At 40.0% G+C, this 27,014-nt stretch overlaps 1 protein-coding gene across 1 annotated transcript; it reads right to left on the reverse strand.

Moving 5' to 3' along the window:
* Positions 1-1,250: 1,250 nt before the first annotated feature.
* On the reverse strand, positions 1,251-26,375 carry ZGRF1 (zinc finger GRF-type containing 1; the record flags this gene model as incomplete). The annotated part of the gene is made up of 28 exons (XM_082315086.1): positions 26,300-26,375; positions 25,627-25,707; positions 25,428-25,508; positions 25,247-25,303; positions 24,597-24,782; positions 22,020-24,231; positions 21,619-21,701; positions 20,792-20,890; positions 19,363-19,468; positions 19,170-19,276; positions 18,813-18,963; positions 17,209-17,867; positions 15,863-16,001; positions 15,144-15,328; positions 14,481-14,668; positions 13,702-13,841; positions 12,365-12,511; positions 10,183-10,297; positions 9,116-9,375; positions 7,739-7,898; positions 6,998-7,075; positions 5,996-6,143; positions 4,877-5,004; positions 4,422-4,545; positions 3,810-3,986; positions 3,560-3,694; positions 2,926-3,187; positions 1,251-1,366 (listed from the first exon to the last, which is right to left on the reverse strand). The coding sequence occupies exons 2-28, from the start codon at positions 25,645-25,647 to the stop codon at positions 1,251-1,253; spliced, it is 6,264 nt and encodes a 2,087-aa protein (XP_082171212.1). The 5' UTR covers positions 25,648-25,707; positions 26,300-26,375.
* Positions 26,376-27,014: the final 639 nt, after the last annotated feature.

The following is a 27,014-nucleotide window of genomic DNA, read 5'->3' on the forward strand; positions in this document are numbered from 1 at the left end:
ATCTGTTAGCCGTCGCGGAGAGTAGGTGTGAAATTAATGCCGAGAAGCTGACCCACGCAGTCCTCTTGGTCCTGCGGGTGGCAATTTTTATCCCGATTTTTTTGCTGTCCAGCATGAGCTGCGACTTCTCAGGGACAGGAACGGTGTGTTACGGCTCGTTACGAAGGGTAAATGCCACGCTGAGGAAGGCACGTTCTGCAAGAACTGCAGCCTTTCTAGCAAACGGCACGAAAGTGTCGGTTCACGGCTGGAAAAATACACTTGCACATCACGGGCATAAACTACATTTTTTTTCAAGGTAGGTACCACTGAATCCCTAGGAAACAACTACTGTCCGGGATCAAAACCATAACCTAACGACAATCCAGTATCCTCTCGCTCAGCCGAGGACCATCAAAACACAGAAAGAATTAAGGAACTCCGCAACAGGATACATATTTCGTCCCTCAGCGAGACTGCTCCCCGCCGGTCCGATTCACTGACCGCTCCATTTGAGTAGCCTCAGGGCTGTTGGGACGCCTGCTCTACGGCAGGCTCTCCCCAATGCCTCAAAATCTCTGGAAGAAGTTTAACAGCGTGGCAACACCTCGAAATTTTACAATGCCCGTGCTTAGCCTGCTTCTCCCCACCGTTCGTACGTTTGTGCCTCCTCTGCGCACCTTTAGGACAGCCTACGGCCAAACTTTTGCCGTGATAAAGATGAAGAACTGTTTTTCTTGTTGGAGTTTCTGACACAACAGCACTCTCCACACCCAAAATCATTCCGCTTTTTTGCCTTTTCAAGACACAGGTGAGTGATCTTATCCTAAAACCTGTAAAAAATCCGTTCTCGTTTCATTTTGTCGGCATCCAAAGAGTTAGTAGACCAAGGACATGTAATATTTCTTTGAAGAAATTACTCTATCCTTTTAATTGTTAATTTAATTCCCAGATGTCAGCGATTTGTAAACGCGCAAGATGACAGAATTGTTCTAAAATATGGTGCTCCATGTATATCTCATCTGAAGACTAATGAAACACTAATAATGCAATTGGGTACTTTGTAAGCAGAAAAGGATTTCAGTTATCGAGCAGATAAAGTCACTTTATTCATTTTTGGTCATACAAACAAGGGGTCAAAACAGAACTATCAGTGCACCGAGATACAAACAACAATTTCCCACAATAAATATTTATATTAGATTTGCAGTCGTTCTGATAATTTTTATAGACACGCAGGTCGTATTTTCTTCATAAAACAGGCACATGTGTTATTTTTCCTTTTTCTTATTCTGCTCCTCTTCTTTCCGTTTCTCCAAGTAACACTTAAGAATGTCGTTTAGCTGCCGCTCACACTGGCTTACGTGTTGCAATCCATTTTCCCATCCTAAAAGCAGCAATAAACAGGATAATTACCTCTCCCTTTAGAGCATCCACCACGGCATTAGTCGGTGGGGATGCCAACACCCATTTCCCCAAGCCTATCACATGGCTATAATATTTCTACTTGGAAAATTGTTCCTTCTTCAGAGCTCAGCCGTTAAGGAGACCCTTCCTTTGATATCAACCAAGCAGGTCGATAAAATAATGACTCTCTTGGCACCTCTTCTTGCAGTCATCTGTTGCTTTAGAGACTGAGCGCTACCCTTCGTAGTGTCTGCTAAGGCAAGGCCCTACCCCCTCCAAAAGGGGAGGCGCCCCGCCACGGAGGAGCCTCGGTGGGTACCGGGCAGTCGGATTCAGCCAGAATTTATTGAATGTGCTTCAGAGACGGGGAGGCTATTCCCTCTCTCGCTTCTCTAGTTCAAAGGGAATCACCACAGAAGGATTTCTGATGAAATATAACTGATGCTTTGAGATACGAACTGTTCCCCTTTCAACGGGGACTGATTCAAGTGCCGACCAAGGGAGAAACCACGACCTCTCCTTCCAAAGTACGCGTACCGCAGGGAGGGAGGAGACGCAGAACTAAGGGGCTGTTCGGGCACTTTACACCCCGCCTAGCAAAGCTGCAAGGGGTGGAAACAGGCACCATAAGGTTTTTTGGCTGTTTTTTTTTTAAAGCAGGATTAGCTTTTGGATGTGTAAATACTCAGCTGCGGTAAACTTCACAGCAAATACGTGGAAACTGTAAAAAACTGGATTTTCAAAAACTGGATTTTCAAAAACTGGATTTTCAAAAACTGGATTTTCAAAAACTGGATTTTCAAAAACTGGATTTTCAAAAACTGGATTTTCAAAAACTGGATTTTCAAAAACTGGATTTTCAAAAACTGGATTTCCCTCTGTGCTCCAATAAAACAAACACATGTATTCACAAGACAGTGACGTGTAAACAAAAGCGATCAGGAATTACTCGGCAGAGTTAGCTGATTTCCAATAGCACTGTGTTGTTTTTTTTTTCTAGCAGCTCAAAATTTATCTTCCAAAAGCAAGCAGCCCCTAGTTGCCGAAAGATGCTATGCATTTCTCTTCCTCTTATTTAAGTACTACCTATTCAGAAATACTGCTGTATAGAAGAATTGGTGTGTAATTTGTTTCTGCCGGGGTCTACCATGTCAAAGCAAACCGGGAAAGGACTAGAAACGCAGGAATGGGTTTCAGCTCTCCTTCCCAGCGTGCTCTTTGTGTAGCTATCGGATGGCATCACAAAAAGAAAAAACAAGTCCCATTACTGGATAACAAATACCCTTCAAGGGTAAAAACAGTTTGCAGGTGAAACTGCAAGCATGCAACTTGCACGCTTGCAAATACTTGCATTTTCCTGCAACATCCTGTATTTTATATGTAATAAATATACTGTTTTATATCATAAGCATACTATATACTTTATATATTATATAGTATGTCTAATACATACACACTATACTATATAAAGTGTATTATACGTCGTTTGATTAAAGATGAGCTGCCTGGTTTCAAAAATACAGGAAAAGTAAATATTACCTTTGCAGTGATGAATTACTCTTCCCCACAGCCTGCTCCTACTTAAACAGGCCAGGTTTCCAACAATCAACAAGTGCCTCCTCGCTCTCGTTAGCGCAACGTTCATTCTCTTTTCGGAGTCTATGAACCCAATTTGTCTTGTTCTGACACACGACAAAACAACGATCTCCTTCTCCGCTCCTTGGAAGGCGTCTACAGTGGACACCTGGACGGCTTTAATTTCCAGAGCCTCAGAGCGTACGTCAGTAAGCACATTCTGAATCTGTGGACAGAAGAACAGGGGTGGTGACGCGTTTCACACGCACCAGTTTGTAACAGCCCCTAACTGGTTTACGAAATTTATGTACTATTTAATTTGCCGATTTTCTGAGTGTGCGTGTGGAAGGAAAACAAATGGAAAGGGTTTTTTTTTGTTAATCATATGTTTGAATTAAAAGATTTTGACTAATTTTAGAGGACAAATACAGGGGGGTTTTTTGTTAATAAGAGAGTAATTATGGTAAACTCTAGTTCACCTTTCCAACATTTGTTTCTCACTTCTACTTGACTCTTCCCGGTTGAAATGGAATCCATGTTTAGAATAAACAAATACATTTTAGAAACCAGTTTTTTATTGATGATACATTCCACAAACCTTACACATCTGTGATTTATAAAGAGTGATCACACCAATTGCAGACCCTTCTATTCCACTTGCAATCAGAGACTGGATGAGCTTGACTGTAAAATGAACTTCTGCCATGTTATAAAAGCTGTTGTCTCTTTCAATCTGGAAATAGGGGAGAAGATTTCCAATTTAGCTCTCACAAAGAACAGAAGGCAAAAAGAAATGGAGGTAAAACGACAATATTGACTGTTCATATTAAAAATGTTTACAAACTTACTTGCTCGACTCCATTAACACTATAAAAACATAGTGTTGGAAGCCAATCCAACAGAGGACTTCTGTCGGTCGCGGAAACACCGTCTATCAGATTTCCTTCATAGAACAGCTCGTTGGCTATGGCACTAATAGCAGGGTGACATCGGTACTGCGTCCGAAGAAGTATTGGTTTATGTCCCTAAAGAATTACGGTGACGAGGAAAAAGAAGTACTAAATATTTTGCAACGCCAGCTAGGTCAAACAAGAAAGAAGTGGACACAATTCCCGCACTAAGCTGGCTTAACCTTCATACCTTCACTTCAACAGAAATTACAACAAATACTGTAGCCCCTGCTGCTTCTACCTGGCTTGAAAACGGCACAAAAAGATCAGCAGGCAGAATCCGTCCGTGTTTTTCAATCCATTCTTGTTTTACATTCGTTACGCTTACAAATTGCTGCCCACCGTGAAAATAACATTTACGGAGAAATGTGCTAGAAGGGAATCAGCTTAATTACAAAACAGGCCGAAACACCGAACCTCTGCCATCTAAATCAGAACTCTTTTAGTGACTTCAGCGGACCTACAGTTTCACCCTCCATCTTTCCTAACGCCGTGGTTACTAGTACCTACCATTAAGCAAAGCCGGTCAAAGAGCGTCTGCTCCAATCCCTTTTCGTGAATACTCTCAGACCCTTGAACAGTTGGTGGTAATTGCTTAGGGTCTCCGACGAGGACTAGCTTTTCGCACTGAAACCTAAATGAGAATGTTAAAAACTAAGAAAAAAAGGTTCTAAAAAGGATGTCAAACTATTCATAACAGAAGTGTGGGCTGTGTTTATATATCACAGATTGCTTTCCATCAGGCTCCCTTCTCCATCAGCCTCTTTCCACAGTTAAAAGAGCACGGTAACTCAAGAAAGACACCTAAAAGCAGGCCTCGATTTATAATTCTTCTTCTTGCTTTCTAAGGCGAGACCTCGGAGTTCACGTTCTTAAAAAGACGGGCAAGTTTGGCAATTATTTGCGCTTGTGTCGCTGCTAACGAAAAGCCACGCCTCTGCTGGAACACAAAAGGAAGGCCGTACCTTGCGATAGGAAGGAGCGAAGCGGGTTCAGTCATCTGACTGCACTCATCCAGCATCACTACGGGGAACTTGAGAGAGTTCAGACAAGGGAAGGGGCAGGCAGCACAGGTCACTCCAACCACTTTCACCTGTGTCGTTAGCGAGGGGAAAACGAGTAGATAAAAAAGTCAAGATCATTTAATAGTTCATCTCTGCGCAGTACATAACTATAGCTTCAGCAAGGAGAATACACCTACGTTCATTTTTAGCAGTTCTACAGCATGCTGCGTCGTACTCGCTGGGTCTCAAACAATTACATTCTAACTTCCAGTAAAAGGCACTGTGTATGCACGGCGATGGACCCAAGGTTACCATTTCTGATGGTGGTTATACATTAGAATCTTTCACAGATTCATGTATTTTAAGACCAGATCTGGTCTGATACAGAGAAAGTTCAGATTACACAATCCTCCAAAACCTTCTGAGCCCCAGCAGCCAAAGCGGCAGCCGTGACCACTAGGAATAAGCACAAGAAACAAATTGCTCCCATCTGCTTTGTTACAATTGCTCTCCAACAAGCTGGGATTTTTTGAGTCTAGGACTGAGGAGAAAAGGCAAATAACTGGAAAGACCAGAAATGGAGAATATTTTTCTACAGGAAGCAGTAATCTTAAAGTGTAATACTTTGATGAAAAATTACTTAAAATATATTGGAAATCTTCTTGGCAGTGGATACTCAACTCTAGGAGAGCTTTAGCTCAGTCCTTATCTTCGACCTTTATGACTACAGACATCTTTGTTTCAAGGCAACAGTGCAGACTAGCTGTGCTCAGAAGTTTTTCTCTCCCCACCTTGTAAACTAGATTGGTAATATTAAATCAGATTGCAGTAAAGTTCAAGAAGGGTTTCTGTCTCATATCACTCAACAGGAACTGCAAGTTCAACTCGGAGAAGTCCTACGCAGGTAAAGCAGTAAGCTATACCTGTGGAATCAAGCCTGTCCTAGTCATAACGTTCATTTTATTTTTCAAAACTAGGAGCTTGGTAGGTGTGCAAGGGGATTCCCCGTTCCCCTTTGCTGGGCCTTGTGGGTAAGATGTAGCGAATCCCCACTTTCCCATCCCGTCACTTTGACTGTACCTGTTGCAGTATAGTTTTATTGGTCCCCAGTTTGTGTTGCTCAATACTCTTCCTGACGTACATTTTTTCAACCGGAGTTAAATCTTCTTTCATGAGAGCAAGCAGCTCTTTTAACTGCTCGTTTTCATTTCCCGAGCCAGCGTGTAAACTTGAAAAAGATGTTACAACATGCATTACAATGACTGAAAATAACGGTGCTTTCAGTGTTGCGTGAACACCCAACATAAAAAAACAATCATACTTTACACGTAAGAGTACTTGACAGCAACGTGCTAACCTATCCCGAATCCAGCTGAGAGAGACTAGTCTAATACCTGTTTTAAAACAGCTCTTTATCCCACCAGCTGGGATCCTACCAGCCCAATCAGAGCCACACACGTAGGAAATGACTTCTCCAAGTACAAGCCTGATTTCAGAGTGGAGCAGAACCGAGGAGTTGTTTTTCGTTCTTAAACCATTTTATACCCTTGGGGTCCTACTACTACCAAGGAATGGAAATGGAATCTTTCTTCACCTCAAAATTTACTTTGTTCTCTCAAATTGCGTCTACAGTACTACGTAGATTGCTTACTTTTAAGTAGTTAAAGGGCAAACCCCAGAGCACTATAGCAAAGATAACTTGGGTCAGTAGTACAGAATTCATGAGCTGTTACCATTAATTCTCTGAACATCAAATTTATGATTACTTCCTCCTAGTTCTTATCGCTACAGCAGTACATATCTATTTCCAGGCTGTTTTGCTTTTCCTCCTTGTGTAAACTCCCAAATCTGTAACTGCCATTATTTTGTTCTCTTCTACTATTTCCCATTTAGCTCTCGTCAGCAACAAGTGACATTCCCAAATCGAAGTAAAATTCCTCCACTGTACAGAGGGAGGAGGAAAGCCTGGGACAGGCGTATTACAATCACATTTTGAATTACTTCAAAATAGTAATTTTACTGCATGCATACTATCATGAATCTTAGAATCGCCTCAGATCCCTCAAAGATGAGGATTCTTACCTGTGGGGAAGAATTGCTTTGGTGATTTTCCTAATACTTCCCACTCTGATAAAATCCTCAAATCCAAGATCAAGTAGACTTCAAAGAAAAAAGAGATGCTACATGTTACAGACACGTAAAAGGAAACTTTGAAAAATTTAAAAGTGGTCCTAAAAAGGCTAACGGACACATCAGAACACCAGCTTCTGCGATTAAGCAGATGAAGTAACTCAGGCCACAATTCCAGTAAATCGAAGTAATTGTGATTTGCCTCAAAGATGCTTAATGCCTTTCTGATTCTCCTCTCATAAGCAGTCTTCCATTTGTACTTTCCCTTCCTTCCTTTATCCTTCCAAACAATGCGTTTTATTTCATGTTAGCTTCACGCTGAAGCTTCCCAAGCCTGACTCTCTGCCTCTCCCTCTCTCTCCCCATCCCTCCTTCCCTTGCCCCTACTGCTACTTCCTAACCATTCCCGAGCAATACCACTTTCTGTCATGGTGGATTTTAAGCGTAAATTTGATGAGACTAGAGCCCAATAATAGTCTCATGTCAACCTGCGCAGCTAGGCTTAGAGTCTTTTAGCGCATGCGTGCTGTGCAAAGGAGCAAGGGTAAAATTAAAGCCCGCGTGTGACGCTTTCTAGGGGAAGAATGCAATCCGTTTGAAGTGCTATACTGGAAACATCGACGCAGTTATCTTTACCATAGAAGTGCGTTATTGTTTTTGGAACAATAGTCTGTAAAAATGTCTGTAACCTACCCCAGCAGTATCCTGTCAACAGCAACGTTAGTGGAAGAAGCGATCAGAAGTTTCCATGGAGCTGGCCTTGGACCCTCCGTAGCTTCGCTGCTTTCAAAGAGCTGCACTAGGAACAAGATCACAACAGACAGCAGATAGCTCTTCCCAGCTCCAAAAACCCCTGGTATATTGGAAGAAAAAGCCAAAGTTACAAGTGAAAATCTCCTAGAAAGTACAGTTTTAATCAATTGTTATAACTTCTCTTATCAAATATTATGCTGCGATCCCTGTAAAAACATTTCATGTGCTTGCTCAAGCAGCTCTAAGTATCCATGGGGAACCAGGTGCCTTGCGCCTCACATTTACTGCCTGCAGTAAGTTGATAAAAAACTACAGAAGAGGAGAAGCTAAGGTATTTTTCCTACATTTTCTGGTTGAATACATGCATTACTTGCTAAGGAGTCTCATCATCACATTAAATTACACAAGTATCTGCATGCACATCCCTCATACCATGTCCTCAGGTACAGAATAAGGAATTTGAGTGATGATTATTTTGGAATGACTAATAATTTTCACTAGATTAATATGCCTGACAGCCTAACAAAAGCTCAGGCAATTTAAGTCCAGTGGTATCTGTACTAAGAGTGTCATTATTGTCAACGTATTTGCTTTGACAGGATCTCAAAACTTACGTTTACGCTAACTGCTTTTCAATACCGATTTAAAAAAAAAAATATCTTTGACCTAAGATACTACTAGCCTTTTTGTACATGTTGAAAAGGGCTAAAACAAAGATAGAGGGAAGTATAAACCAGCAAGAAATAGTGTGTCATAGAAAAAAATGTTATATGATAATTTAGCAAAGCTGATACATGACAAAAAGTGGTTTTAATATGAAAAGAAACAAGCAGAAGACACCAAATAACTCTGATTTTGTGTATAAATCTTGCTGGGAAAGAACTCCCTACTTATGTAAAAGCCTGCAAAAGGCAGGATGCAAACTGAAGGATGAAAAGCTCTGTGCCGATAGAATGGATGTTATAATGTCAAGGTCATTAGCAGAGGGGCCTCATCCAAGAAATGAATTTTCAGGAAATGCATGAAGTAGGTGAGGACAGCAGTGTTACGAGAGAGTTTAAAAGGATATTCCATACACAGAGGCTGTTTATTCAAGCTCGTCTTTTGCGCTACGTTTAAAATAAGTCAACATTTACTTAGACCTAAGAATCTTCCTTTAAGTCTGCCTAGAATTGTAAATATATGATTAAGGAAACAAATCTACTGTTTCATCACTGAGAGAATTTAGGGATGTGTCACTAACACTGGCATTACATATTAATTAGCATTTTTGCAAAGATACAGTAGCAGCAAATGTCACAATTATTGGCTATATACCACGTATGATCGTGATAGGGAAGATCTGATGTTCTTCCACTGGTTGGATATTTCCACGTGAGGTCATCATCTGAGCTATCTGAATCAGTGACGTAGCTTGATCTGGGTTCAACGAGAACGTTTGGATCATCTTTGTCGCTAGTCCCATGGCCACTTCAGCGCCGACAGGCCCGTACGTCATCGTGCGTTTCAGGCTGATGGCAGGTGGAATAAATTTCCTTTTGTTGACTCTCTTAGCAGCATTTTCAGAATCAAAATTCCTAAGAAAAATACAACGGTCCAAAGTTGCGGTGTAATACTGCATACGTAGAATTTGTATGTCACGGTTCTGATAGTCTCACTCACCTGACATTGAAATGCTGAGGCTTTATGATTAACAGCTGACATAATTAAAAGTTGCTGCCCCTGCCCCCTGCCATACACCGGGGCTGTATATTCCTGCCCCTTACTACTTCCCTGGGTGCCAGCTGGATCATAGGAAACAGGCTTTTGGGTTTTCTCCTCCTTGCTGTATGTTAACGCTGTCAATCTGACTTCCTCCAAGGCCGCGAGACTGACAGAATTAAGGGCGGTAGCAGGACGTAGTCAGAGGTAGCAGGGATTCATTTAATCCCTTGTTTTATACAGTGAATCGTAAGCAGTCTTGGAAATATCCCTATATTGCTCCGATTCTCCAAGAAAACGTTTTATTTTTAGGTTGTGCCTCAAGTGACTCTAAAAATTGGGAAGGAAAAACAGTTCCGCTGAACCCCTGTGAAGCTACCAGTCTAACGGTCATAATAATGCCCGATATTAATGGCTAGGTTGTGAAACGTGGGCTGCAGGTAAGTTTTAAGAAAAACACCTTACGATCGACTTAGAGGTAAGCAACGTATATATTTTCATTTCCATATAAATGAAAATCGCATTGTCCACAGTTCATTCCTTGCACCGTTTTTCTGATTTTATTTTTCCTCATCCGCTTTTTAATCAGGCAAACTCAATGGTATTTTTGTCGTTTCTTGTTTTTTTTTCCTGTACCTATTGACACATTATAGGCTCACAGTATCACCGAAACAGCGACTTACATTTTTAGTAGATATGGTGTTAGTGGTAATGTAGATGGATTGAAGTGCTCCTCCATATTTCTTAAAGATGTAAGCTCACCACTAGCATTACAAACCAGCAAAGCATGAACAAACACTGAAAAGGCCACAGAAAAATACAATTAGGAAAAAATGAAAATAGCCAAAATTTCAAATCAGCTAGATAAAGGAATTACAAAATGCCAACAAAAGAGTAATTAGCCTCCTATAACAGAAAGCAAGCTAACCCGATTACCACTTCTGACTGAATGTTATAGATGAGGAGAGACCTATTAGCCTTTCTTTTCAAGGTGCGTTATTTCGAAGTATTTGTGAGCCCAACATTAGGAACCTTCTGGGAAGGAAGCTTAGAGAAAAATCCTTACTCACTTTAGAAACACTCGAGATATTTAGAGGGCTTTGGAATTTAGGAGGTGATTTTTTTTAAGTAAACCATCTGTATCACAATAGCTTAGCAGATGTTTAAAAAAGACAAGACGGGAACATAGGAACACCTCGAGTGGGCCAGACTCAAGTTCCATCTAACCTGTTTCCCAGGTGTACAGAAGCAGATGGTTCGGGGAGAGGATTAGAACAGAACAAGTATTCAATTATATTTTCCTGAATTCACTGCCAGTCTCCTAAGGTTCTGGGGCTCAGGGACTGCCTAAGTAACAGGTTTCTAATATGTTCAATAACCCCCGTACCTCTATTTTGCTGTTTTTTATCACTACCAACAACTAAACATTACCTAAAGCTTTATTTTCTTACAACTTAGGCGTCCAGTTTTGTACTGGCTCTAGAATTACGACATAATCTGTATTTATGATCACAAGGAAAGTTAGGAACCAACAATTTCCTAAGAAAAAATAAAATGCCGTGATTTGACAGCATTAAGACTGAAAAGCTATATATTAACTCTTCCAGACCCTGACTGCTCGAAAGATCCAGTCCTGCAATTCACACTCGGGGAACAAACAAAACTCAACCTCCCGTTGCATTTGAAGCCCAGGATTTTGCTAGCACGTACGCCCACAAAGAACTTGGGTGCCGTTGTATTTTTTTTTTCCCCCTGTATTTTTTAGTCTTCTGAAGGTAATTCAGAACAGGAGTTTAATGTAGTCTCACTGAATTGTGCTTTGCAGAACTCCCTCTCTAATGATTACACAGAAAGCCTAAAAAGACCAATTTGTTAACTTAAAACACTCAATTTACCTGCTTAAGTGCTACGAATAAAGCCTTCTGCGATTAAGCACACAATTTTCATATTGCATTAAAAGAACGTAAGCAGACGTATATCATTACTAGCTCCGGAATGACTACATAAAGCCTTCTTTCTCTCTTTTACCAAAAAACCCAAAACAAACCCAAAACTTCAGCTCAATTCAACAGCAAAAAATGAAACTTTTGCATTATGTTTGGCAGCACATTTGTCATTTTTCTGTGACATCTGTAGCAGACCCGCACTCTCTCTCTCTGCACTTAAGGCCTGCTAACCGTACTGTTTCCAAAACACTGGTGACAAAAATCTTACAAAAATACCCCAAACAAAAATGTTAAAACCAAAAATAAGGATGGCTGCAACGTAGTTGGGAACAGCTTGCTAATGAATAAAAAGGTCAGCGGTTCATTAAAAACCATCAGGGCTAGGCTTAGTAATATTTTCTTTTTAAAATACAATGACGAAAATAACTAAAACTAGACAGATTCGTTTCTTCTGAATTTTGAAACACCAATTTTTTTTGTCATTCTAGACTGTAGCAACAAAGGCACAGAAAGGAACGTCAGGACAGGCAAATCACAGACTTAATACGTGGCTTTTTATAGAAATACAAATTTTCCGTAGTGAGTTGTTTGGGGTTTCTGTTTATTTGTTTTCCAAGGACAGTAACAACATATTGCTGTTACCTATGCTCTGACAGTCAATTTGCATTATTTACTAGCTTATTTATATTATCCTCATTTCTTCATCGCCCATTTAGACTTTCTTACCCGCTACTTTGCGGGTTTAATTGCATTAGGTACTGTATTCAAATGACATAGTCCAAAACACAAGGGAAAAAAATACTGTGAATAAAATCAGATATTAGATTTCAGAAATTCTAATCTCATCCTTCATGGCTGGCCAGATTTTTCCCTCAATAGTTGTTTCCCACAGTTCTGACTTCTTTGGCGTAGAACTCACTATTTGATCGCCAGTTTGAGGGACAGTAGCCTTTCAGTGGTAGTAATTCTACTTCGTCGTTGGAGGATGGTCCAAAGAAAGCACTACTTGCAATGAAAGTATCAAGGGGATCGAAGTTCAGAGTCTTCGAAACAACCCAGATATCATCTGTCAAAAAAAAATACAGAGTTCTCATAAGCTGCTTTTACTGCCGTCTTGAAAGAAAATGAAGCTGGACAAAATAGCTCAGCATTTACCATGCTGCAAATTAAACCACCGCTAACGTGAAAGTAGGGAGGATTAGAAAGTCCTAAACAAGTGTTGGTTCAGTTCTAAAAGAATCAGTGAATAATTGGCAGTTCTTCTAGTACTGACTTGCTGAAATTGGGGGTAATTGTCAAGTTCTCTCCTGGTGCGCTTAGCCGCATTGGACTTCTGACAGAGCTGAAGTATTATCCATTTTGAGAGTATTTGGAACAAATCACTGAAGCGTACTACAAATCTGGTTAACCAGGCTTTTGCCAAAGAATAGCAAGTGCTGAAATAAAGGGACATTTTGCCTTCCCTTTCAAAACCAACACATACCGGCGCCCGCGAATGTTCCGTTTTATTTGGCACAGCCGATGAGACTAAAGCTCACTACCCTGCTCCTATTCCACATACTGCAGAGCGCAGCAAGGGAGATTTCAAAGCTAGGAGCAATAACGGTGCGTATATATTTGCCCCTAACAAAAATTATCGAAACCTATCATACACGAGGGAAAGTTTTGCCCATGCAGAGCTTCAGAATTTCAAGTGGCAAACCCCTGATTTGTTAGAACGTTTCAGCCTGCAGATAAAGTCTGCGCAGACAAACACGGTTGTTTCTGCCCAATTTCCTTCGTATCATTTTCAAGAGCCAAGTGAACAAACTAGGAAGATATGGGTATCAGTTCCAAAATTACTGAAGTCAAATGAACTATTGAGCCTGTCTGGATCAAATCACCGAATGTCCTCAACTCTGTGACATCTCAATAATTTAGAAGAGGCATGCAACAACTACTGAAACACCCATTTTTACATCAAGTTTTCCTTAAATATCATCTATTTGAACACTGGGCTTTCCTGAAGCGTCACGATTCACAAATTTAATACACTCCGAACCCAAGGACGTGGAATTTAGATTTTTCTAAGGTAGCTGAACATTTCCAAGAAAAGATGAATTAATGAGATACTTCGTTGCCCTTCTAGAATGAGAACTGAATTATCAGGGTTGCCAGGAGTTTAAAAATAGAATCCAGTTTTTAGGTTACAAATTAAAACTTGAAAAAAGCACAACACGACACGGACAATTCTTCTGATGCTTAAGATTTACTTACCTTTGCTATAGAGCGAATAATGCTCCTTTCTGCTTAGTTTGAGGTATAATTTTTTTTTGGAATCACCATCAAATCTGGCAGGCGTATTCATAAATTTCTTGAACTTACTACACCGCTGTGTTTGAATTTCAAAGGCTTTCCTGTTAAATTGTAATTTTAAGAAGTAGGATGTAAACAATTGGCACATTTTGGATTCACCACCAAAAATAAGAAAGCTCCACAGATTGGACCAAATTATACAGCGCAGATCTCGGTGGTGGTCCATCGTCTTACATTACCAAGTTTTAAATACATTTATCTTGACTGCAAAAATACTTCTCTTATATTCAGCCATAATTAAATTGTTTCCCCTACAGTTAAGCAGCACAGAATAGCCTTCAGTACAACTTCTAACATTGAAATTAGAATCAGTAAGAGAATAAATCAAATTCTCTTATGAAAGATTTAATGAACAGTAATTCAAACGCAAGAGTCATAAGGGATGTCGTGAATATCAAGTTGCTGGTAAGCAGTTTTGATTCTTGCTGAAAAGAGCGCCGACCTGAAATGCCATTGCTGATATTCACAGTAATATTCATAATATTCACAGTAATATTCACAGTAATATTCATACTCCTTCGCTAATTTGGCTTTTACATTTCTACAGGGAACTGTAGCCTCTTTAAACATAGTTAGTGAAAGCATCTGTTAAATGCTACTGCAATCCAGCGCTACTGGAATATGCATAAATCCTGCAATTCACACAACACTTGAGACAAGGGCACAGCGTTTCAGAATACCTCACCAAGAGCTGGCATCCCTCATAGAGAGAAATCTTTTGACTTCTGAGGTACGTCCCGATACTTTTTATATCGCGAAGCACTACGCTAGGTCTGCATTTTATCTGTGTGGGGTTCGCATCTTCTATCCACTGGAAAAACGAACACTGCTCAGCTTTTGGGGCATCACAGGTATAGAACAAACGACCCTAGGAAGGGAGGGGGGAAAAAACAAACAAAGATGACCATTAGTACATTAAAACAAACAAGCAAACCAAAAAAATGTAAAGCAATGGACCGGTACTCCCTGCTACAGAAATAATCAAATCAACACCTGTGTTTTCACTGAGTTTTTGGCTGAAAAACACAAGTGTGTTCTCAGAACTCTCAGCTTCTGAAGCCAGTGTATGTAATCATACCTTGCAGAAATCCCCTGCAACCTAGAAAATTATAAATTCAAGTCTTCCTGCATATCTAAAGCTGTCTCTGTATGGAGAAAACTATTACAGCAACAGTTCTGGACATTGGTGGATACCACAACTGATCTTAAAAGCCATCTCTCTAACACATCACTTTAACCTGCAATTGTAAATCCTACAGAGCTGCCCTGTAACTGTTCGCACAATACAGTCTATATGCCAAAGAAACACCCCAAACTGTAAACAAACAAGGAATAAACAGCACCTTGTTTTGACCTTCTTTTTTAACCATAACAAGCTTAGCAGGATGCATGTGACTGCAGAGCGGAACGCAGCTTTCTTTGCTCTCACTTTGCCCGTCTTTCAGTGAAGTGCAAAAGGATATATCCGCTTTTGAAAGAGCATTGTGTAATCTTTGTGACAACTCAAATAGCATTATGTTTAATTGCTCTTGACATAGAAAGGAGAACGAAAGAATAATTAGTACAGCCTTAAAATGGTTACGCAAGTACCTAACATTCAAACAAATACATTTTCATTTGAAACTTTCCATCCCAAACCTAAATCAAAATATTTCATGAGTCCTAAAAGAAACCATATGACCTGCAAAAATTCACCTATTGCACATGCAATTAATTTGTTCTAATTGCCTTATTTTCATTCAAATCACGTTGAAGTATAACGCCAAACGATCCAAACACTAAATAACTGTAAAAAAAAAAAAAGCTTAGATAGGAATCTAAAGACTGGTAAACAGGCACAAGGTTACACAGTTGAACAGAAGTGTACTGGTCTTTTGGTTTGTCTTTGCAATTTTGGGTATAGACTGAATATATTTCAGTATATATATCCAAAATCAAAAGCGCAGAGCTGTTGCAATAGATGATGTTTCTGTTTTCTCTCCCTCTCATTCTGCTTTGTGAAGCTTCAGAAATACACTGTTTAGAAGTGACAGCGTTTTACAGAGCGTGGCGTTAGACCTACCTGTCAGCGCAGCTTTAAAAACCTGTTTGTAGTGAACATGAGACTGAAACACCGTTGGTATGGAAATCTGTCTTTTAGGAAGGTTAGCGTATTTTACTTTATCCACATTAGGAAAAGACAACTCGGAAATCATGGTGTCCTAAAAAACAGAAAAATAAGCCATTAAAACTTGCAAAACCCTGATTGAGCCAAGTTTTGATAAATGGCTACTGTTACAGATATGCCAAAACCGATCCGTTTTTCTTCTCTTTTTCCTTTTTGCTTTTATATATTGTGCTCTCATTACTAAGTACAACTAAAGAGAAAAAATTCAGGGCCTCATTCTGCAACCAGAAGGTTCAACATGAAGACAGTCAACAAAGAATCAGTTTTCTAAAAGCAAAATACAAATCCCCTTCACGAAAAATGTTTGCGGGCTTTCTTACTGTAAGTACAGAAGCACGTATTCAATAGGACTGCTCACAGGAGTAAAATTAAGTACACCTGGAGCTACACCATAGAGCTTGGGCTGCCATTTAGGATGCTCCGTGAAGTTAGAATTTATATATATATATATATAAACACACACAATGTGTATACCAGTGTGTATATGAAATATACTAGTTATTTCCACACCTCTATTTCACATTAATATTTTATGGTACAAACAGTTTTAAAGAACTAGAAAACACAGCATACTAAGTTTGCATTGAAAAAAAAAGGGAAAAAAATCTAACATTTTCATTAACTCTCAAGCGCAGCCATTTGACAACTTTTAGAATTTGACTGTGGTTGGTTTGTGGTTTTTTGGGTTGTTTTTTTTTCTTCCAGTTGACTCCATTTGTTTAAGACAGTCTACTGGTCACAAACAGCTGTGCTAATTTTTTAGGTGCTTATTCAATGCTATAACTTACTTTTCCACAATGAAAACTGAAGAAATTTAAAATATTTTGAAATCAGAGACTATGCTTTGAAGCAAGATAGGAGTGTTCATAAAAACAATGCTGATTTCACAATTAAGAAAAAGACTTCTTGCAAATACGTTCTCACCAATTACAGGTGACAAAACAGCCCAACAGCTTTTATTTGATCTTCCTGCCATCAACATTCAGATTAAAAACCTAAATCTGGCACCGTGTGCGCCAAGGAATTACACCTTTGCAAAGGATTAGTCACGGCACTTCAAAAAAATACATTAACAGCTGCTGTTCTGTAGCTGAGACTCTTTTGTGTTACTACCTATGTGGAAACATTACATCCACTCATACAGATAATATCCTGCAGGAAATCAGATAAACGCAGTTACTTTGTCCAGAAAAATGCGTTTCTGTCAGTTATTAACTGTATTGGCTTGAACAGTTACGCACCTGGCCGTCTCCTGTTACGGTGCGGCAGCTCAGATGACTTAACACCTTTTGTGTCGCTTCAGCCAAAGGCGTCTGACTTAAGTGCAGAGAAAGTAACTTCCTCTCCGAAATCAAATCTGGGTTGCTGGTATTCGCACAGCGTTTACCAAGCACCCTCTTTGCTGTCAGGAGAGGCGCAGAGCCGGGAGCACTTTTATTCACAGCGCCGCTCTCTCCTATGTCGCCCGGCGGCATTCCGACGACGTTCTCGGCACAGATGTCATCAGTCACTTCGCTATCATCGCTGTTTTGAGTTACCAAGTCACTCTGAGCACTGTTTTGATACTTTAGCCACTTGCTTTGTCTATATTGTGAAGTCACATTAGGGAACAGTGGTTGCACAGATTCCCTTTGTCCGTCTTCCGTATACTCTCCAAACACAGAGGTTTCATAATTTCTGTCCTCGGGGCCAAAAGCACTAAGAGGAAATTCCGCTGACTCGTTGCATAAATCGAGTACTGAAGAGCCGAAAGATTGCCGGACCTCCTCGCTGTCAGTTGGATAAACTGCGTCAGGAATCCTCACAGTGGCAGGAAGAGTGACAAATGGAGTTCGTGGCTTAACTGCGGGTTCGAATCTTGAGAGGCTGCATTCCTCCGGAGAGCTGGATTTCTCCTGTGCTGTAGGGCAAACAGACCTTACAAGCAACTTGTAGCACTTAGGGATGGCACATTAACTTCGGGTGGACAAAAAACTAAGATAAGGAAAGAATTCCAAGTTCTTCCTTTTACATCCTGTCTAATTGGCAAGCTCTTTATATCATGTCTATGCAGTACCGCACTAGATTTCCATGACACGAGTGATTTCGACTGTGATTCTTTTAATACTTAAATCCCAATATTCAGAAGACATTTCTGTAGGCATTCTACTTGTATAACAGAAAATGTATAGTAGAAATTGTTTAAACGTTACTGTGTTTTGGAGGTCATGAATCTGATAATGCTTGGTAGGTCATTAACAGCTGCCAATGGGAAAACCAACAGCTTAACATTTGCTCCTTTCTCCAAAAAGATCGCCCATAAAACTCTGTCAATTAATATTAACCAATGTAGATAATCAGGCTTCCAGTACCACAAGCATCCTTTTGACTAAATTCACCATCAATAACAAACGAGTCATTGATAGGCGTCAGCTGGAAGTGGGTCAGAGGACAGCTGAATACGGAAGAAAACTAAAAGCCGGGAAATAAATGAAAACTTTAGTAGGAATTAGAAGCTTAACTTACAGCCTTTCCCGCCCCCCCCCAGACTAAAAGCTGATTTTTCTTTATAAAATTAAATCACTCTTTTGAAGTCCCTTTCAGGAGAATATAATTGGGGGGGGGCATGGAATTCAAAGCAAATTCAGCTGATTTGTAAACACTGCTTAAAATCTTGCTTCAAAAAAGTAACACACCCTCCTATGAAAAACGTGTGACAAACACAAATCAAACTCTGTAGCTACCCAGGCATATCTCAGCATATTTCAGCACCCAGGGTAACTTTTATAGCGCAACTCACTCTGCTTCAAAAATCCTCAAACATTTTCTAGCAAAAATATTGTAAAGTGCAATTATAATTTCTTACTGAAAAAAATTTCTGGAAGTTCCGGTTCGCTTGGCAAGATCCTGTGTATCAGGGGCTCCTGGATGTCTCCAACAGTTTCCTCACTTCCTGAAGCTGGAGAACTTGTAGAGTCTGGATCAAGTGCGGAAGCCAGTTCTACTGATGAAATCATCTACAGATGAAGAATTAACATGTCAAATGAACGACTGGAAAAAAAAACTTGATTATAGTTCTTCTGTCACTATTCTCTCTCTCATCATTCTAAACAACTGAAATGTCTCTCAGAGCCGAGAGAAAAGTTTCAAAAATAAGAAATGGCTACCACGAACACACAGGAAATAAAGCCAAAAAGCTCTAGAAGAGACAGTCAATACACACCTTGTCAGGTTCCCATGGAGTCCGCTGCGTTTGCCTCAACTCCGAACGTGAAGGCGCGCCTGACACCGTCCACGGTGGAACTTCAGAATACGCCTTCAATGCCAATGCTAGGAAAAATACGCGAAGGACAGGAGTCATGCAGAACAATCGTTCTGAGGCCAACTGCTGCCATTCTACTTTTACTTCCACTTACAGGACTCATCTATTCTTGACTTCTCCATAACATCAGACTTCTTTTGAAAATTCTCTTCTCTGATCAAGTTGATATCATCCTCATGAAGACTTCTTGAACCTGGAGACTTTACCAAAAAAGTTTAAGCAAAAACTTATTAGAAATTAAACCTCCATTTAAATATTATCTTTGTCTGAATCTCATTTCTAAATATCTTATTTCTAATTCTTTTCTCTAGATATAATTCTTCAATATCTCTAGCCCATTCCGGAAGTAAAAAATTAAATATCGATTTTCCTCCATTATTGTAAATACTAAAATATATACCGCATTAGAAAAAAATATTTTATTTAATGTTGCATGCCATGTTTCTTAGCATCCAGGAGGAACAAACTCATAACTCAAGAAAAAGTTTTAACCCTTGCTTTGGAACTCTCTAACAATTATATACCAAATTTCAAACCCAACTGAGGTGAATATTATACCGCTAACACCAGGAAACAATCATTATACAAGCCCTCTGCCACTCTTCTCTAGAAGAAATCTCTCTCCCTTTATTAGCACACGTTAAGACCATGTACGGTTTTCAAAGCAAAACTGATCAGAGGAAAAAAAAAACAAGTTACATCTTGCAAATGCATACTCCTATGACAAAGGTAAGTAAAAATAATGGTCTAACTGCCAAATTTTAACCACAAAGCACTACGTTTGGTTCTTACTGGTTTCGGTGTGATTGTAATATTCTAAAAACAAAGTCTCTTCTATCCTACGTTTACAGGATGCTTTCTGGCACTAAGGTTAATAAGAAGAATTTTGAAAAAAATTGTTACCTGTCTGAAGTCAGAAAGGACATAATCCCTTGAAAAGAGGGGTGAGAAAAATCTCTCAGCTGCAGACTCCATATGATCTGGGTACTGCTGCCATCCTAGCTGTGAGCAGGGAGCTCTCAACATTATCTCACTAGCTGCTGATCCCTTTACTTGGTGCCCTTGAAACGCAACAGGCTACGCAATACATTGGAATTATCATTAACTGAACATAAGTACTGTTCTGGAGCTATCTACAGGCAATACAGATACTTTTCATATATACAACAAAAATAATCTGTTGGAAACTGCAGAAGAGAAAATAAATATCTATGCTCTTTTCTCTTTCTTTCTCTTGCACCCCTGCAACTCGGCAGCAATAGTTTTTGCACAAATCTCTGTCAACCGAAAACTGATATTCCGATGTCGTATCTTTAGTCTTCTTTTTGTATTGTAAAATCTGAGTTTCCAACTCTCAGTGGGAAACTTCCCCCCGACCAACGTACTAACAACTGACGAGAACCCCGTTATGAGACTGGTTAAATAGTTCTTAGGACTTACTGTAATATACTGCAAATAGTAAACCATCGACTTGAAATTTAAGGAACATTATTCGTTATACTTCAGTTCCACAGCAACTGTACCTTCGGCTGGCAGTCAGATGTCCTAGCGCCTCTTCGGGCCGCTGCTACTGGTACAATACATGCCTCTCTCTTCTGAAATAAATTGTCCACACGGTTGGGCTGTGTATAAAAGTATCAAAAGCTAATTAGTCTAACAAATAAGTAACGACTTAAAGTGAAAAATTAAGCTAAGAAACCTCTTTTATTTATACAAGAGAAAGCATTTTCAATTACAGACTTTTTACTTGGAAGCCAGAACAATCCATGATCTGATCCAGGATCAGAAACTACGTTTGCTTTTCAAATGGGACAGGAAAAAGAGAAGAATTTAATTGAAAATCTTTCTTTCCTTTGGACAGATTGGAAGAAAAAAACCTATTAATAGCACTGGACAAAAATCAATACGAAGCATCAAGCACAAACAGATTTGCCAGGATGTTTCAACCCAAGTGCTAAAATTCCTAGGAAAGCCATGTATTCAGAAAGATAGTGAAAGAAAAGAAAAAATAAATGGTAAAAGAAGATGAGGTAGGGAAGTACCAGACATACTAATGTGGTATTAAACATAACTAAATATTACACCAGACATACTAATGTGGTATTAAACATAACTAAATATTACAATTGGCATTAAGTTTTTGTAATACACTAGGCCTCCTGAACATTTATTGGAGTTAGGGTCTGCCAAGAGGACTTCTTCTGTTTACTATCAGCTTCTTAGCTGATGCCTCTAAGCAATTCCTAGCTCCACCTCTACAGTTTCATAAAGCAATAATTTTATTCAAGAAGCCTGGTGGAAAATGAATTTATCTTGTACAGATAGATATACATAGTCAAAAACTGGTTACCATAAGGCCAGAAGAATCAAAGTATGAACAGGAAGATGCCTGTATACTTTCTGAGAAAGGCATTTCTGTCAACTGTTTTATAGCTACAAGAGATGGAAAAGCATAATAAGTTACAGTTAGAGCGTTCTTTTTACATGAAAACATCTGAATATTTACTGGGCTTGCAAACCTTACCCACGCATATAATTGCAGCCAGGATTTAACTGAACAAAAGCAAAGACACAGACTTGGAGGCCATGTTATTGCTTTAAACACTAAAAATTGCCTGAGGGACCCTTCGTAACACATCACTCCAAAAGTGGGATTTCTGAATACGAGTTGTCCAACAGGAGAGATCAAAGTACAGAAGTCAAATAAGTACAGTCATACAGAATTCACTTTAAAACAGAAGCTGACCTAACCTTCATCTTTCACAAGGGGTTCAAATATCTCTTTAGAAGTCTCTGCTTCACATAATACGCTATTATTTTCCTCCATCTTTTGTAAGCTTTCTAATGCTGTGCTATGTTGAGTCAAAGCTCTTAGAAGAGCGATATTGTTTACCCAATCCAGAAGATCTGATGAACTTTTTTCAGCCATTGCTGTGCATTTCAGGCCACCCAGTCCTATTCTTTCACTTTTGCAGGCTTCGTGAAAGGCATTTACGCTCTCTACTTTTTCAAACTCTGTTTCACCAATTGCTGGTTCCTCTGGAGATGAATGGCCTTTTCCTAACGGACAGATAGAACTTCTGGAAATGCGGCTATCTTCCTTATGTGAAATGCCAGATACCTTTTGATGGTCTTCTGCAATACGTCGGAATGAGCCATAGCGAGGGTCTGGTTTTTGTGACAAAGCCAGCAAAGGACTACCTGGTTTAACATCATCGCTTTTGGTACCCCCGAAGCGTTCCAAATGAACATCTGGGGATTTCACGCCTCCAAGCTGTATAACGTCGTCTTCAGTCCTTTTGTCCATTGCAGAAATTATTCTGCTGGTAGAAATAAATGAAGTACTTTCAGTTTTCTCAGACATGCTGCTTTTAGGGTGACCTTCATTAACATTTGTGTCACCAGGCCGAAGGTCAGTGTGCTTGCTTCTTATCCATGACATGCCATTAATGGTATGCGCTGCACAGCCGCCAAGATCCTTCTGATGGTTTGTGGCGTCGATACTTAATTGACTTTCATTCATCTCTTTTAGGTTGTGCCCATCGCCCACAAGTCCCACTTCAATTCTGCTCTGGTTTGCAGAGTCTTCTGCAGTTCTCCCTGCATCTCCGACACTGTTGTCACAAAGCTGAGATGGCATACCCTCAGCGCGGCCGTTTCCATCATTCTCTCCGACAAACGTTGAACATGTGGCTTCTTCGTTTTTACTGTGTGTCACTACTTCACAGCAAGAATAAAGTCTCAACGCACTATTTTGTGCTACATCTTCTCCTTTTACACCATCTGGACTTTGTGAAAGCACGTCTCCTTCGGTGAGCTTATTCACATCTCTTTCACACAGGTCATCATTGTCTGTGTCATTAAAATCAAAAGCCTCCATTAGATTAAAGTTAACCTCCATCACCCGTTCATCTGGACCACAGTCTTTGCCACGCGTACTTAATTCCTCCTTTACGATTCCAATTTCAGGCAGTGTGACACCCACAGAGCGCTCCAGGTCACCAGGCACTCTTTCTGAGCGCTGTCTTGGCTGAAGCTCACTTTGCAGCTTCACAAATAAATTCTCCTTAAGACCGTCAGTCACCGAATGCTCCCTGTATCTGGAGAGACTTTTTTCAAAGGTGATCGGGCTTGCTGAACACGAAATGTCACCCGAAGAAGGGACAAACTGATTGTCACTCATTCTACTTACAGCGGATTCGGGTAGGAAGCAACTATTTGTATTGCAGGGATCTCGTAAAGCTTGACTTAAATTATTTGCCTTTTTGTCATGTCTCTGTCCTGTGACTTCTTTACCACAGGGCTGTTCAGCTGAATGCAGAAGCATTTCAGCATTCCATGCCTTTTTATCGTTTACAGTTCCCTTCGTAAAAGGCAGGTGCTGAATATTTTCAATGACTCTTTTGGCAGGATTGCCTGAAATAGCAGGTAGGATTGTGCTTTTTTTGTAACATAAACTATCTGCATTTTCCGATGCCTGAAACCCAGAAAGACACTCTGTGACTTCAGATGATGTTTGCTCTCTGCATCCTTGAGCTGGTTTAGACTTCAAAAGCGCTATTATCTGTGCTGTGCTCCTGATGTTGTGCGACGCTGCTCCTTGAGCGGCTGTCTGACTACTAGATTTGGCGTGCCCAGTAATTAGAGGAGATTCTGGCTTCACAATGGACTGATCGGAGTTTTTCTTCTCTGTCTCCTCACATCTGTCAAGAAACGGAGCTGAAAGCTGTGAGGAGAGAGACATGCGTCCTCTATCGTTATCCGTACGCGCATCTTCGTGAAAGTCTGCAGACAGATTTGTTTCTGCATCCTTCTTGCAAATCGTCGAAAATAACGGAGAGGTAACATAAAATTTGGATGGGAAAGCATCCCGACACTGCTGCGATAAAGGCAACGTTGTGGGGTTTTCTCCATCTTCCACTGTCGATATTTTCTTTTCAACTTGGCGTGGCCCTTGGAAACCCTAGGAGAGAAATTGTAAATTAATTCTACTCAGAAACCAACTTCACATTTTCTAATCAAGTGTTGAAAATAGGGCACGCTCCGTCAAATATATTGTCATCAATTAGCACGTGACTGTTCCACAGGTGTATAGAAACAACCTCAAGCCCTTGTGACTCTCACTGCAGCCTTAGCAGCAGCAATCCTGCTACACCAAACAGATTTGGGAAACTCTGCAAAAAACAGCTACCGGTAACACGTTCTGGCTTACAGTTCCAAAAAAACAGGAAGACACCATTTATACATTTACCACTCATTAAAAGATGTGCCCCTTGTGTTTTAACATGCACGTTAACATCAGACATAGCTTTTGAAACAAAGACGTACTGTAAACTTCCTTTTCAAGCCGACAGACAGATGTCTTGGAGGCAGAACACCGGGTTTTACACCATTTCTATCCACTGCTGGAGTTTCTGCTTTCCTTGGCTGATCTCCCAAAGATTCCTCATTCACTTTTACTGCTTCAACTGTGATCAAATATCGTTCACTTTCTAAATTATCTCCAGCATTCACCTAGAAAAGAGAAAGCAGTAGTGTGTACCATAATAGCGCCATGTAAGAAACAATCACAGTATTCTAAATAAATACAGTCTTCCCAATACTCTTATGTAAAAATTTCAGAAGTTCACACCCAGTATATCACAGCTGCCATATAAATAGGTTAAAATATACATATATTAGTAAGCATTAGCACTTAGCTTCAAGCTATGCTTATTTGAAATATCACTGTAATACACTGCTTTTACTCAGACGGAATAAAATTCCACAAAACCTCTACACCGGTTCTGGAAAAACAATAAGACTTATCAATAAATAGAAGCTGGTTTTGCTTTCCATTATTTGCATTGCAGCAGACTTCCATACCCACAATAAGAAAAAGCACTACCTTAGTTACTAAACAAGAGTTTGAAACGCTTCCGAAGAACACAAACCCCAATCAAGCATAAAAATAAAAAAAAATTCCAAACAAAATATACCTGATATCTTATAAAAATACTCTCCAAACATTGTCCTTTATCATCAAACAAGAGAGCCTGCAATGAAAAAATAGAATTGTTAAATAGCTAATTTTATTTCACAGATCAACTAGATTGCCACTGACAGTCCAGCAGCAGCAGATGATATTAAATCCAACAGTATTAAACCTGAGTTGTTCACCTTATTTCCGCCAGTTCTAATCCTCAGAATTCCATCTTGCCACGTTTTTGATTTTTTCAGTTTTTGGTGAGTGTATAATACCTGTTTCAAATGTGTAAAATGACAAAATAATAAGTAAGAAAATGTTTAAATAATAAGCAGCTACAGCGGCTTTTAATTTATTTCTACTTAATTGTACACAGTGTTAAAAGTCACTTACAGTAAATTCTTGAGAAGCCATTGCTTTGGCAAAACAGTCATCCGACAGCTTATTTCCCAAATATTCACATCTTCATACAGCCTGAGAGACGGGGAAACGTTCAGAATCCAGCAGAGCCGAGAAGGAAATGTATGGACAAAAAAATAGATGCCAGTTCACTCCCCCCCTCCCCCCCCGAAAAACAGAGAGCTACATGCAAGACAACATCAAAACAACGGGGTATAGCTGATGTGGGCATTTTAAAGAGAAACCTTGAAAATAATTTAACAGAAAAACTACTGGTAAAAAATGGCTTTTTTATAGATGCCAACATATTTTCTAACTTTCAGGGGAATTCAGTCATTTAAACAAATGCCTGGCAACTCTTGAAACCCCAGTCATCATACCAATATTCATAATTAACAAATTATCCTAAACACGTTTACTTGCAGCAAAAAAAATACCACAGAAGCTATTAACAGAATAATTTTGTTGCAAGTTTATTGACTCTGGACTTGGTCATGCATGCTTAATTAACGTTCAAGATAACTGACTCTCAAAACCAGCTACGCATGAAGTCAAGCCTTGTTACATATTTAAAGTTAGATCACAATAACTTTTAAAATAGCCTTTGATGATGAAACCAGGGACAAAGCGTTATAAAAACAACTCAGCTGCAGAAGCTGTGACTTACTGCTGTACGTGCTGGCTTATAATATTGGATCAGCACTGCGATTTGCATCTGTGTTTGGAGAGCTGCACTTGCGATCTTAGTTCAACCTGTTCACAGCACTGCAATGAAAACAAGAGACGAGATAAGATTGCCAACTACTCTTATGCTGTGGATTAGCCAGAAATAGTTTATATTGAGAAGGGAGAGAGGTTCATGCTGTTTCTTATGGCTGTCACCTTCTTGGCAGTCCCTGGGTGTTCAGTAAGGTGCGAAACTTTGGAAATGGACGCTCTGAAAGGACACAGAGTTACTCCTTTAGCTATTAAAAGCAGCTGGATGAACGCAAACGCTTACTACAAATCGATATGGAATGCCATGGGGATAGGGATGAAGAGGGACGGATAGGGATGAAGAGGGACGGATAGGGATGAAGAGGGACGGATAGGGATGAAGAGGGACGGATAGGGATGAAGAGGGACGGATAGGGATGAAGAGGGACGGATAGGGATGAAGAGGGACGGATAGGGATGAAGAGGGACGGATAGGGATGAAGAGGGACGGATAGGGATGAAGAGGGACGGATAGGGATGAAGAGGGACGGATAGGGATGAAGAGGGACGGATAGGGATGAAGAGGGACGGATAGGGATGAAGAGGGACGGATAGGGATGAAGAGGGACGGATAGGGATGAAGAGGGACGGATAGGGATAAAGAGGGACGGATAGGGATAAAGAGG

Source organism: Platalea leucorodia (genome assembly GCF_965183815.1).
Source record: "Platalea leucorodia genome assembly, chromosome: 6".
Taxonomy (NCBI): Eukaryota; Metazoa; Chordata; class Aves; order Pelecaniformes; family Threskiornithidae; genus Platalea; species Platalea leucorodia.